Source organism: Bombus vosnesenskii, unplaced genomic scaffold (assembly GCF_011952255.1).
Source record: "Bombus vosnesenskii isolate JDL3184/JDL3185 unplaced genomic scaffold, Bvos_JDL3184-5_v1.1 scf7180000014252, whole genome shotgun sequence".
NCBI classification, from domain to species: Eukaryota; Metazoa; Arthropoda; class Insecta; order Hymenoptera; family Apidae; genus Bombus; species Bombus vosnesenskii.
This window is the reverse complement of record NW_022883412.1, coordinates 6035-20974: the sequence shown is the minus strand read 5'-3', so window position 1 is coordinate 20974 and position 14940 is coordinate 6035. Positions and strand designations below refer to the sequence as shown.

The 14940-nt window shown below is 46.5% G+C and overlaps 2 protein-coding genes across 2 annotated transcripts; one reads left to right on the top strand and one right to left on the bottom strand.

Moving 5' to 3' along the window:
• Window positions 1-9300: 9300 nt before the first annotated feature.
• Window positions 9301-10128, bottom strand: LOC117239811. Its single transcript, XM_033505641.1, has 2 exons — window positions 9849-10128; window positions 9301-9722 (listed from the first exon to the last, which is right to left on the bottom strand). Exons 1-2 carry the CDS (start codon window positions 10126-10128, stop codon window positions 9301-9303), a joined length of 702 nt encoding a protein of 233 aa, XP_033361532.1.
• Window positions 10129-12794: 2666 nt separating this feature from the next.
• On the top strand, window positions 12795-14151 carry LOC117239810. The gene is made up of 4 exons (XM_033505639.1): window positions 12795-12930; window positions 13015-13406; window positions 13602-13878; window positions 14063-14151. The coding sequence occupies exons 1-4, from the start codon at window positions 12795-12797 to the stop codon at window positions 14149-14151; spliced, it is 894 nt and encodes a 297-aa protein (XP_033361530.1).
• The last annotated feature ends 789 nt before the right edge of the window (window positions 14152-14940 follow it).

Sequence of the window (14940 nt, the reverse complement as noted above, 5' to 3'; positions counted from 1 at the left end):
CGACGTTTAAGCGCTCGTTGAACTCCATTTTCCACTGCGAATGCAATGCACTACCGTTTAAGCGTCGAAACAAGCAATATAGCTCGCAAATCGCGAAGATTTCGTCGATTTCGAAGAAATATAGCCGTCATTTCCTTCCCGTTGGAGATATTTCGACGTTTAAGCGCTCGTTGAACTCCATTTTACCTGGAAATTAAATGTTCTACCGTTTAAGAGTGGAACAAGAAAAATAGCTCGCAAATGGCTATAATTTCGTGGATTTTGACGAAAAGTAGCCGTCATTCCCTCCCCGCTGGAGATATTTCGATGTTTTAGCGCTCGTTTCATTCCATTTTACACGGCAAATGTAATGTTCTACCGCTTCAGCGTCGAAACAAGCAAAATAGCTCGCAAATCGCGAAGATTTCGTCGATTTTGAGGAAAACTAACTGCCATTTCCTTCCCGTTGAAGATATTTCGACGTTTGAGAGCTCGTTGAACACCATTTTACACGGCAAATGTAATGGACTACCGTTTCAGCGTCGAGACAAGCAAAATACCTCGCAAATCGCGATGATTTCGTAGATTTTGACGAAAAGTAGCCGTCATTCCCTTCCCGTTGGAGATATTTCGACGTTTGAGCGCTGGTTGAACTCTATCATACACGGCAAATGTAATGGACTACCGATTAAGCGTCGAGACAAGCAAAATAACTCGCAAATCGCGAAGATTTCGTCGATTTTGACGGAAACTAACTGTCATTTCCTTCCCGTTGGTGACATTTAGACGTTTAAACGTTCGTTGAACACCATTTTACACTGCAAATGTAATGTTCTACCGCTTCAGCGTCGAAACAAGCAAAATAGCTCGCAAATCGCGAAGATTTCGTCGATTTCGATGATATCTAGCCGTCATTTCCTTCCCGTTGGAGACATTTCGACGTTTAGGCGCTCATTTCACTGCATTTTACACCGCCAGTGTAATGCTCTACCGTTTAAGCGACGAAATACGCAAAATAGCTCGCAAATCGCGAAAATTTCGTCGATTTTGAGGAAAACTAACTGCCATTTCCTTCCCGTTGGAGATATTTCGACGTTTGAGCGCTCGTTGAACTCTATTTTACACGGCAAATGTAATGGACTGCCGATTAAGCGTCGAGACAAGCAAAATAGCTCGCAAATCGCGATGATTTCGTACATTTTGACGAAAACTAACTGTCATTTCATTCCCGTTGGAGATATTTCGACGTTTAAGCGATAGTTAAACTCCATTTTACACTGCTAATGCAATGCACTACCGATTAAGCGTCGAGACAAGCAAAATAGCTCGCAAATCGCGAAGATTTCGTCGATTTTGACGGAAACTAACTGTCATTTCCCTCCCGTTGGTGACATTTAGACGTTTAAGCGTTCGTTGAACACCATTTTACACTGCAAATCACAATACACTACCGTTTAAGCGTCAGAAACAAACAATATAGCTCGCAAATCGCGAAGATTTCGTCGATTTCCGGCCATAGCCATTTCCTTCCCGTTGGGCGGGTACGGCGTTTGGCTCTGTTTCACTCCATTTTACACCGCCAATGTAATGCTCTACCGTTTAAGCGTCGAAACACGCAAAATAGCTCGCAAATCGCGATGATTTCGTAGATTTTGACGAAAAGTAGCCGTCATTCCCTTCCCGTTGGAGATATTTTGACGTTTACGAGCTCGTTGAACTCCATTTTACACTGCAACAGTAATGCTCTACCGTTTACGCGTCGAACCAAGCAATATAGCTCGCAAATCGCGAAGATTTCGTCGATTTCGAAGAAATATAGCCGTCATTTCCTTCCCGTTGGAGATATTTCGACGTTTGAGCGCTCGTTGAACTCCATTTTACACTGCAAATGTAATATTAATATATATATATATATATATATATATATATATATGTCGTCTTTACATTAGAATTAGGGTTAGGGGCGTGAAACGAATCTTCGTTTGTGTTACACGTTGTCGTTATGCAATGGAGAAGACATTGACTAGTGCAAATACGATTATTATAGAACCGGACAAGTAACCGCGGTAGTTAGGTGCTCGAGATACTAATGACAATGATCCTAGGTTCAATAACGAATCCGCGGTCGACGGGATGATAGATGAACGTACTCACAAAATCTAAGTCGGACGCGTAATATTCACTGATCGTAAAGAATTACTCCTTTCACCAATGAGATCGCGAGAAAGAATGCCTTTCCCGTCCCGATGATGCCACAGAGGAAAACTATAACGGGGTGTGTCTAAGGATACGAGATCATCGGATTCGTCGAGAAAAGCCTTCGTTCAGAAAGTAAGGGAAATTGGCGTTGCTGCTAATTGGTCGATCTCCATATCGGTGGTTAGAAAAAGATGCTAGCCGCCCTCGAGGGAAAGTTGCAAGTGGGAGACGCCACTCGTTGAAAAATATGTCTCCCCTATCTTCCCGTAGTTGGGACTGAGACTGTTTGTCTGTTTGAAGGACTTTAGTTAACTAAACCTTAAGATTTATAACGGGCCCTCGGGCTAGCCGAACATGTACTGCGGAGACGCATCGACATCTGGCAATCATCTTACTCGAAGAATAGTGTCTGCGTGTGGCCAACCACGGGACAGAAACCGTTGGAATGTTTACTGTCGCGTGTCGCCACGAATATTTCTTTTAAGGAGAGCTATAGAATTACTCCATACCTTTGTTAGGCAAAGCGTTCATCCCGTGACCGCGGCTACGTTCGGCGACTGACTGTCCCCTCGAGCCCAAGCTCATTATCACGACTCTCGAACAATTACAATCGGGTTGAATAACTACAATTGCTCAATTACAGCTATAGTAGACTCTAGGTTACAATGTTGCGGGATTATCCAAAATTCCAAAGGCTCCGGTGTTCTTTCATCTCCGACACGGCCATCCTGACTATCACACGTCCTCGTGTGTAACTAAAATATCGTGTTTTCTTACATTAGATTCGATACAACTGACATTATTTACGATTTAACTAAATGTCCAAGTAAGTCAAGGGTCCAGTGCAACAACAAAGTTTCGTTCGGAGGTTTGACAACAGAAAAATAAAAGAGAATAGGAATTTGTAATGTTATAATTTGTATTCAAAGTGTTAGGTGCGTTCTGTGAGTCGCCAGTCAGACCGTAATGACACAACAGATCATTTTCGATTTCGTACACTGGTGAACCTCAGTTTGTTGGATCATATTGCCACGTTGGGTGCATTACACCCAGAAAGCACATAAACCCACTCAACGGGTTACAACCAAAAGCACATCAACCCACTCAACGGGTTACAACAAAAAGCACATCAACCCACTCAACGGGTTACAACAAAAAGCAGATCAACCCACTCAACGGGTTACAACAAAAGCACATCAACCCACTCAACGGGTTACAACAAAAAGCACATAAAACCACTCGGTGTATTACTATGACCACAACGCAGTGTTAATGATCCTCTGAGGTCAGTGTACTTGCATCGTTATTATCACCGCCGTTGTCATCACCGCAGACGTCTAACTCAGCAGGGACGCAACCTTCTGGCATTTTGCTCAGTCTGTCGTGTCTGTCCTTATATGATCGTTTGCCGTCTAAGGTTTTTAGGGTATATCTATCTCCTTCCAAAGTCTCTGCTATTACGAATGGACCCCTGAATTTCGGATCTAACTTCGTCTGGTTTCTTTCCTCGTTTTTGCGTAATACGAAATCGCCAAGGTTGAACCTAACTATTTTAGCTTTGTTTTCATCGAACCTATCCTTATCGTATTTGGCGCTTGCTTCTATATTCTTTATCGCCTGCTGTCTTATATGGGAGATATTTACTTCTCTTTCTTGGATATTGTCGGGTAGGGATAAGCCGTAGGGTCTCGCTGTTTTACCGATTAGTAGTTCCAACGGGCTTGACTTAGTCACGCGGTTGGTGGTACAATTTAAGGCCAGTTGTATTTCCCCGATCGCGTCTTGCCAGGACCGCCAGTTGGTTTCTATTGTTGTGAACATGTTTTTTTTTAGCGTACTCATAATACGCTCTACCTGTCCGTTGGCCCTACTAGCTCCGGTCGCAATTAAATGGAGTTTAATGTATTTATCTTGACAAAAGTCTGGAAATTCTTTGCCCGTAAAACATCTTCCCTGATCCGCTATTATCCGGCAGGGACTGCCGAATAAAAATATAGTACTTAAGTGCTTTAACTAAGGTACTAAGGAAATCTACTTTACGAGTATGATGCAGATATGCGAATTTAGTGAAGACGTCGACCAAAGCAATGACATACTCTTTCGAACCACTTTTACCGCTTAGTTTGCCCGTTATGTCCACGTGAACTGTATGCCAAAGTATGCTGGTCTTAGGTATAGGATGTAATTCAGCTTGTATTTTACCTGAACTGGCCTTCGAAACTTGACAAGCGTGACAGTTCTCTACGAATTGGCGAACATACTCCGCCATTCCTTCGAACCAGTAACACTCGCACAGTTTCTCAAGCGTTTTATCCCAACCTAAGTGCATAATTGACTGTTGCACATGGTTAATAACAGATCATCTAAAACCTCTGGGGACAATGGACAAGCAGAGAGTTCTGCCTTTTCTCTGTATTTTACGATGAGGGGTACCGGACCGTAACTCACACGCATTCACGACGTCTTCCGCGAGCTCTTCGTTCTGTAATTTATTGACGATCCCAGAAATTTGGGAGTCGCGACGTTATTCCACTAATAGCTAGTCTTCGGAGATTTCGGTCAGATTGATTTCCTTCTCTATGACTTCGTTGATCGTAAGGTGATCCAAGTCTAATCCAAGGATTTCGCGAGACAAAATTTACGTGGGCCATTCGTTTACCCTCCCGGTACAGAATGTCAAAAGTAAAAGTTTGTAAGTAAGCCCACCCCCTGTAAATTCTGCCATTTAAATTTATCTTACTACTGGATGCCTTCAAAGGATTACAATCGGAGACGACAAGAAATTCTCGTCCGTGGAGATAATGACGGAAATGCTTGACGGCGTTCACAACTGCTAACGTTTCTAGTTCGTAAGAATGACACCTAGATTCCGCAGGGCTACTTCTTATACTGTAATATTCTATTACTCTATTTTTACCTTCAATTTTGTGCATTAAAATAACCTCATATCCATCCGAACTAGCGTCGATACGAAGTTCTATCGGGTAGTTCGGGTCAAATACCATTAACACCGGCGCGTCGGTCAGGGCGGAAATTACCTTTTGCCTTATTTTTCCATGCCTATCTGTCCAAGTCATGTTTTTATTATCGGAAGTAAGCGCATACAAGGGTTTCATTACCCGTGAAAATTTAGGAACGAATTTTCGGAAATAAAGGGCTAAACCTATGAACTGCCTGAGCTGTGTGACGGTCGTTGACGCAGGTAAAGAACTCAAGGCGTGCATTTTACCCGGATTGGGACGAACTTCTCCGTCGTAAATTACATATTCCAAATAGAGTACCGATGCCTTTAGAAAAGAACATTTTGAAAAGTTAAAGGAGAATCCGGCTTTTACGAGGGTATCTAGTACGGTGTGCAATACTTTTAGAGCTTGATCTGTCGAGACGGCAATAATTAGGACATCATCCAAATAGACGACAACGTACGAATGGCACGTTGGCTGTTATACGTGTTTTCAAAGGAATCTCAAGAACGATCTCTCGTTTCGTTTGTTCGCAACATCGAAATCAGCAGCCGCTGCTGAATACAATGAAGGGAAGTGTAGTACAGATCACTCCGACCAAATGATTTCTTATGTCACCACAATTAAAAAGGGTCAAATGCTACAGAAGACTTGGCACGCGACTACTCCTGAGGATTTCCATAGTAAACGTTTTGATGGTTCACAAAATTGTAGCAAGGAAGAACATAAATATAAGAATATTTAGCAAGTATGAGCTGCACAATTATTAGGGTTGTCCGAAAGTATAAGAATCCCCATTTTCGACAGGGTCAGCATAGTATCGCCGTCCCGAAAATGACTTCCGGAAGAAACACTAAACGCGCACGCACTTATGTTATGCAAATAAAGGACATCGAATGGATCGAACAAAGGCACAAAAGAATTCGAAGAAAACAACAACTTATTATCCAAATTGTTCATCGAGGGTAATCAATGCTGTATACTTCCTAGAATTAGGATGAATAGGGATTTGGAGAAACCCACCGGCCATGTCCAGAATAATAAAATATCTCGCTTTTGCAATCTCGCGACTTGATCCGCAATGAGGGGTAAAGGATACCGATCCGCGACCGTATATTTATTTAGTTCTCGAAAATCTACCTATCATCTATCTGAACCATTGTTCGTCTTCACGAGTAACACAGGGCTCGCGAACGGTGAATTACTAGGCTTTATGATTTTTGGCTGTAATTAAGTCGCTTGTTCTATCACGTACTATTCTGCGCTCGCGAAGTCTATTAGGACTCCTTGTACGGCGATGTTAGGATCAATTAATTGTACTTCTAACTGGCCTGTATTTTTTGTACGAGTACGTAGGGAACCCGTAACGGATGAATCTCTGAATTTTCGAAAAGAAAGATTAATCGACTTTTATCGCTACCACGTACCTCATTGTCAACTTCATTAACATCGATCTCGTTTTCAGCGGTTTTATTACAGGCATTAATTATTTTTGTTTTACACATAGCGAGGCTATTTTGTGTAATATTACGTCAAAATCTTGGCTTAAAATTTAACGAGTAATCGCGATATCGTATTGTTAAATAACTATCAGCGAGGACATGAAAAATTTATCTCTAACCACTAACACCTGCAACGGACAAGATTTGAGCGATACGTTTAGTACCAATATCTCTTATTCCTCGCATTACTACTATATCAATCGTTCTTTTGTCAGAAATTCTCAAGACTACGGATTCTTTAATTAGCGAACACTCGGCTCCGAAATCGGGGTAAAATGGAAACGACTCACCCGGATGGCTTGATCTACCAGTTAGCGCCTCCACTACGTAGAAGTCGATTCGACACTCGGTATAGAAATTATATTCGGGGCACTGCTTTGTAAAGGATTTTCCTCCATAATCAGATTGGTAGCTGCGCACCATGCAGCGAAGTCGAAAAATTGTTAGGTTCCACACTCGATATTTTGCACTAGCGACGGAATTAATTCGCGCACGATGGTCGTAAACTCTTGCACTGTTATAACCGGCACTGATCCCACTTCTGATGTCGGGTTTACATTAGAATTAGGGTTAGGGGCGTGAAACGAATCTTCGTTTGGGTTACACGTTGTCGTTATGCAATGGAGAAGACATTGACTAGTGCAAATACGATTATTATAGAACCGGACAAGTAACCGCGGTAGTTAGCTGCTCGAGATACTAATGACAATGATCCTAGGTTCAATAACGAATCCGCGGTCGACGGGATGATAGATGAACGTACTCACAAAATCTAAGTCGGACGCGTAATATTCACTGATCGTAAAGAATTACTCCTTTCATCAATGAGATCGCGAGAAAGAATGCCTTTCCCGTCCCGATGATGCCACAGAGGAAAACTATAACGGGGTGTGTCTAAGGATACGAGATCATCGGATTCGTCGAGAAAAGCCTTCGTTCAGAAAGTAAGGGAAATTGGCGTTGCTGCTAATTGGTCAATCTCCATATCGGTGGTTAGAAAAAGATGCTAGCCGCCCTCGAGGGAAAGTTGCTAGTGGGAGACGCCGCTCGTTGAAAAATATGTCTCCCCTATCTTCCCGTAGTTGGGACTGAGACTGTTTGTCTGTTTGAAGGACTTTAGTTAACTAAACCTTAAGATTTATAACGGGCCCTCGGGCTAGCCGAACATGTACTGCGGAGACGCATCGACATCTGGCAATCATCTTACTCGAAGAATAGGGTCTGCGTGTGGCTTGTTGGAATGTAATTGTTTAGTTACGACTATAGTAGACTTTAGATTACAATGTTGCGGGGCTATCCAAAGGTTCCGGTGTTCTTTCATCTCCGACAGATACATATTATTCATTATTCCCCCTCCCCCGCCCCCTCCCTCCCATCCCACCCCTCCCCAAAGTTACACAGCACCCAAAAAGCAGACTACCGAAGCGTCCTGTTTTGCGACCAAGTTTTCAGGACAGAAAAAAATAAAAAAAATTCATAAAAAGGCTTCGCTCCCCAGCGGCTTAAACCCAAAAATTGTATTGTGCACGAAAAATATGAGGTGGAATGGTGTAATAGGTACTGAAATGCACTCGGTTATGTTTAACCAATAACGTTTATTAAACTTGGTAACAACGAATAACAATTAACAGTTAACAACAGTTGATACTTAACGACGATCAACAATAGCGACGTTCTGGCGATTCCTCGATAATAGCGGACTCGTTTACTTTCGTCTTTTGCGCTTCGCGGCTCGTGGTCGAATGTCCTTATTTTTTCGATCGAACTAATTCTTCCCTTCGTTCGCCATCGATATTCCCACTAGAGTGCGTTCATTAGAAGTGCCGCCGCGGCTGGCGAGTGTATGCTCTTCCGAGAAATTCGGCGGAAGGTGCGTGGAGATATCGATGACGGATTGAGTGCGTCGTGTTACGCTTAGGCGGCGTAGCGCTTTGTATCACGGAGCCGTTGGAAAGTTGGCGAACACTTGTCGAGGTTCTGCTTGAACGCATAAATTAGAGGTTTGTGATCTGTATAGATCGCGAACTCCCTATCTTCGACGGCATGTCGGAAGCGTTTAACCGCGTAGTACATCGCCAGCAATTCGCAATCATACGCTCTGTATTTTCGTTGCGCGGGGGATATCAGTTTTGTCATAAAGCCTAGTGGTTGCCGCGAATCGTTGACGCGTTGCTGAAGTACCGCACCAATAGCGTAATCGGATGCGTCGACCGCGAGGCTAACGGGCGCGCAGGGGATCGGGTGCGCTAACATTGTCGCGTCGACCAAAACGCGTTTCGACTCGCGGAAGCTTTTTTTCGCATGCTCGGACTACTCAATAGACGCGTTGCGCTTGGTTGTGCCTTTCCATAAGTCGTTGAGTGGTCGGAGAGTGTGCGCGGCCCTCGGTATGAAACGACTGTAATTAATCATACCGAGGTATCTTCGAAGATCTTTAACGGTTGCGGGTTGCGGTACTTTAGCGATAGCGCCCACGCGTTCAGCCAGCGGCTTTATCCCTTCGGCGGTTACAGTATAAGCGAGGAATTGAATTTCGCGGACGCCGAATTCGCACTTCGCGGAATTAATAACGACCCCGTAGTCGTTGAGGCGTTGAAACAGGACCTGCAAGTTTTCGCGATGTTGTTCGTCATTCTCGGAAGCTACGAGGAAATCGTCTATGTCTGTGGCCCCCTCAGCATCGCCTCTATAATCACAGGAGTGGGGGTCAATGTTCCTCCTGTGGCGTGCCGCAGGGAGTATCGGGGCAGCTCCCACGCCGGACAGAATCCCAGGGTGTGCTGCGCCATGTCCCTGTCCTCTCCGCAGTGGTGGCAGATGTCTGTCGTCTCCCGTCCGATTCTCTTCAGAAACTCGCAGAACATGCCGTGTCCGGTGAGTATCTGGGTCATTCTGAATGTGAGCGGGAGGCCGTGGCGGCTCCTCCATGCCTCCCAGTTTGAGAAGACCGCCTCCGCGCCCAGATATTCACCTCCCTCTTTGATCAGCTGGGATCGCAACCGGTCCCACGTGTCATCCTCAGCGGTTCCTATGTCGTTCGGAGCAGCCTGCTCGGTCGGATCTTCTCCCGGATGCCATACTCTCCGGTGGGTGTATCACTTTTTGAGCGCTAGCGCACGGAGCTTCCACGGGGGGGGGCGGTTATGGCGGTCGCCGACGCGTGAGACACCGTCCAGTATCCCCTAATGATTCTGATGGCGGTTACCTCGTGTAGCCTCCTCAGGAGCAGGATGCTGCGGCGGCTCGCCAACAGGTCGTCCGCCCATACCGGGGTACATCGCTCGGGACAGAATGACGCCCTCTGAAAATCGGCGCACCGCGTCTCCTCCTCCGCCGATGTACGGTAGCAGGCCGCACAAGGCATTAGCAGCCACCGACACTTTCGGAATCAGGCAATCGAAGTGTGGCTCGAACGTCCACTGGCTGTCGATGACGAGACCCAGATATTTCATCTGCGGTCCCACCTGGACGGTTTCGTCTGCCATGTTTATGCATAGGCCGGGCGGTGGGGTCCCTTGCCGCTTCTTGTCATAGAACCAGATGGCCTGCGACTTCGCAGGGGAGACCCTCAGGCCCAATCCGCGCACGGCACGGATTGCGGAGGCCCTTGCGATTTCGCCGATGCGCAGTGTCCCGTGCCAGCCACGACCCCCGACCAGGACCAGGGTGTCGTCCGCGTTGCACTACATGGCCGCGTCTGGGGGCAGCGGGCATCGCAGTACCTCATCGTGCGTAATGTTCCATAGGATCGGTCCCAGTACCGAGCCCTGCGGGACTCCGCGCTCAACAGGACGCCTTTCCTCTCCCTCCTTGTTGCTGTAGCAAATCCACCTGTCGCCGATGTAGGACCGGATCAGCCGGACGAGGTAGCTGAGAACCTCGAAGTGCTCCAAGGCCGTCGGTATCCTGTCCCACGGCATGGAGTTAAACGCGTTGACGATGTCTAGGGAAAACGCCAGCGCCACGTCGTTCCGGGAAACTCTGTCCTCTGCCAGTGTCCGCACGCGTCTTACCGCGTCGATCGTCGAGCGTCCCTTCCGGAAGCCGTACTGGCTTTCGTGCCAACCTGGCACCTGGCCCGCTATGTGTCGCTCCAAGCAAGTGGCAACTACCCTCTCGAGCAGTTTGCCGACCTCGTCTAGCAGGCATATCGGCCGGTATGCTGACGGCGAGGTCGTCGGTCGACCCTCTTTACCGAGCAAGGCCAGCCTCGCCGTCTGCCATGCCCGGGGGTAGGCTCCCTCTTTCAGGCATCTTGTATAGAAGCGCCGATGTCTGGGTTCCATGACTCCCATCACTTCCCCCCAGATCCGACCCGAGAATCCGTCTGGGCCCGGCATCACGTTGCGGGAGACCATTCTTCTGCTCGCCTCCCATATCTCTTCCTCTGTGACTTCCCAGTCATCCCTCCATTCCAACGTCCGTGTCGGTTCCCGCGGCCGTTCTGTCGCCCTGTCTTCTTACGAGGGGAACAGTGTCGCGATGATCCGCAGCAGCAGGGCAGGTTCCATTTCCGTCGTTGCCAGGGGGCCCTTCGCGCGCAGTTTCCGCGTCACCGTCCTATACGGCCTTCCCCATGGGTCGGCCTCGACTGTTCCGATCAGTTCGAACCAGGCACGGTCCTTCGCGTTTTTAATTTCCTTTTGCAGCGAGCGCCGTAGTACGCGGTACGCCCGGTAGCGCGAGGAGACTCCTTCTTCGTCGCGTCGTCGCCAACGGCGGGCCCTTAGGTACTGTCTTCGGGCCCGGACACCAGCTCGTACTCAGCTCCGCGATGTGAGGGTTCCACCAGTAGACTGCCCTGCTTCGCACCGTGCCTGGTATGGCACGTGACATGGATGCGTCGCAGATTGCTGTCAAGGCTCGGCGTAGGTTCTCGGCCTCCTCTTCCACGTCTGTCTCGGTCGTCGCCGTCGGGGCTTCCCAGCTCCAAGCTGTTGTTATGGCAGCCGCCCGGAGTAGATCCCCGTTCATCTCCTTAACCTTCCATCTTGGCAGTGGGCGCGCGTGTCCTTTCCTAGACGAACCGCGACCATCGCCTGTAGTCCACGTTCGGGGTCCAGGTGTGTCCACCTCCATGAATATGTAGAGGCGGTCCGAAAGTGTCTCGACCCCTTCGGCTACTCTCTAGCCCGAGATCTGCCTGAATGCATCGGGGGAGGCGCATGTGATGTCGACGATGGAGCTCCTCTCCACGCCACGCAGGTACTGCTCGAGCACCTGTTCACCAACAGGAGTCCAAGTCCCGCGGCCCAGTTTGACAGCGTGCAGCCGCGCGCGTTGGTCCTGGCGTTCCCCCATACCATGGAGTGCGCGTTGATGTCTCCCAGGACGAGCACTTGCCGGGGGAGTCGTCGCCTGACGCAGTCGCCGACTCCGTCCAGGAATTCCTCGAATGTTGCCCTTCCGCTGTTGGGTGACACGTACACACCCACCACCACCATCCCTGCCCACTCGATCGCTACGTATCCGTTGCCGCGTTCCAGCAGGGCTCCGCGGGCGAATGCCCCGGGCGTTGATGTCCAGGTGACGACAACGATTCCGTCCGTATCTCCGGCCCATTCCGAAGCATCCGGGACTCTGTATGGTTCCGCCACCACCGCTAGGGCGACCGTGCTCTCCCGAATGGTTTGGTAGAGCAGGTCTTGCGCTCGCCTTGATCTTCCTAGGTTCGTCTGGAGGATGCGTATTTTCGACCCCCTAGCGTCGTCGCTTCTCTGGCTTCCTCCGTGCCAGCTTCTTTGTCTGCGGGCTTAGGTTCGCTGTTGAAGTGGTTACCACTTCTAAGAAAACTCTACATCCGGTCTTTTTAGTTTTACTCAAGCACTGAAGCCATCGACAGCGCGTAGATAAAAGACTGCGACGAAGTCAGGCCATAAACAGTAGACAGGCGACGTTGACTTCGGGGTTTTTCAGTTATTGGGTAACACAGCTTGCGTGCGGTTCTGGACCAGCTCAAATTGTATTCTTACTTATTACACTTCTATTTAAATATATTTTCTGCCTTACAACTTATCCACGTGTTTTCTCTGTTTACACATCGAATAACCTCAACAGGTTATGGGCCCAGGGCTGTAAATTGCAAGGTAGCAACGTGAAGTGAACAAATTGTTAAAGTGTTGTGCATAGTAAAATAAGGGATAGTGCTAAAATGGAATCAGCAAATGCGAAGATCGAGATGTTACGCGGTGACGAAAATTGGCTCCAGTGGCGTTTTGTTATGCGTACACTTTTGGGCGAAGATGACGACCTGATCAATGTGTGTGAAGGTAATCTGTGTCATCCAGGTAACAGCGCGGAGAAAGAAATCGCTCGTGAAAGATTTTTGAAAGCAGATCGATTAGCGCGAAAATTAATCGTGACTTCAGTAGGAAGGAAACCGTTGAATCTTGTTTTATGTTGCACAACAGCACACGAAATGTGGAAAAAGTTGAATACAGTATATGACATGAAGTCGGATGAGAATTTAAATATGGTCCAGGAGCAGTTCTTCGATCTTAAATGGGAAGAATCTGAAAATGTCTCGTACAACCTATCAAAGTTGGAACTCATAGCGGCAAAGATGAAAGCCCTTGGAAGTGAAATTGGCGAGAAAATGCTGATAACACGCATTTTATCGGTGTTACCATACAAATTTGATCATTTTCACAGTGCGTGGGATTCCGTGGAAGAAGAAAAGAAGACCTTAGACAGGCTTAGTACCAGGCTGATGACGGAAGAAATCAGTTGGAAGAAAGACGACCAGGAAACATCGGTGGTACTGGTAACAAAAAATAATAATTATAAAAGGGAACAGCAGAAGCAGTCAAGTAAACGTGAATACGAGAAACAAGGACCAAGCTGCTTCAATTGTGGAAAAGTTGGCCATCTAAAGAAGGATTGATTTAGATGCTTTATATGCAAAAGGAAAGGCCACACAAGTAAAAATTGTTTTAAAAGTGACAGAAGAGACAACCAGGAACCTAGAAATCAAAATCGGGATCACAGCGGAATTGGTCTATTAGGAAATACCTCAGCGATACAAGCTGATGTTTGGATAATCGATTCAGGAGCTATGGATCACATGACAGAACGACGGGAATGGTTTAGCGTCTTCGAAGAATTCGATAATACGATGATAGAGATCGACGATGGTACATTCATGGATGCGTGCGGCAAAGGAAAAATTAAAGTAGAGACTTTTGTGGACGGCAAATGGGTAACATGTACAATGAACGATGTTCTGTACGTACCAGGTATGAAAACAAATTTATTTTCGATTAGATCTGTCGCAAGAAGGGGCGTAGATTTCTGTATTTCAAAGGAAGGGACCAATTGTGTATTTTTACAAAATCGGAAAATAATAGCAAGAGGTTCAGTTATTGGAAATTTGTATAAAGTAGATACGCGAGTTATCATACCGTCAGTTTGTAATTTTAGCAATAGAGCGGAGTCAAACGCGGACACGTTACAGTTATGGCACGAACGGCTATGTCATCAAAATATCAGGCATGTTAAAGAGTTCTTAAAGAATTCAAATATGAAAGTGGTAGAGAATAGTAACTTTTTCTGTGAACGTTGCGCGTACGGGAAACATCATAGATCGAGTTTTCAGGAGAAAATCAATCGGGCGACTAAACCTCGCGAAATTATTTATGCGGATGTATGTGGACCTATGGAAGTCGAGTCATTAGGCAAGAAACTGTATTTTCTGACATTTAACGATGATTTTTCAAAATTCACAAAGATGTACTTCTTACGACTTAAGTCAGAAGTAATTGAAAAATTAAAAATCCTTTGCCTAGAAGTTGAGAATCAGTTTAATGATAAAATTAACGAAATTCATAGTGATGGAGGGAAAAAATTCAAAAATAAAAAAGTCAAAGAATTTTTAAGAAGTCAGGGAATTAGGCACACAATTAACGTCCCATACACTCCTGAACAGAATGGTGTCGCAGAAAGGGAAAATAGAACAATAGTAGAGGCAGGTCGGTCGATGCTATATCCGAAACCAAATCTACCGCTGTTTTTATGGGCCGAAGCCATGAACACAGCAGTACATGTCATAAATAAGACGGGGCCGACAAGACAAGACAAGAAAACACCATATGAACTGTGGTACGGGAAACCGCCGAATTTAGAAAAGTTTAGGGTTTTCGGTACTGAGTGCTTTGCACACATACCTGCGGAGAAGAGAACAAAACTAGACAAAAAGGCTAACAAGGGATATTTGGTAGGTTATGTAGATGACGGACAAGGGTATCGATTGTACGTGCCAACAGTAAAAAATGTAATATTAAGCCGTGACGTAATATTCA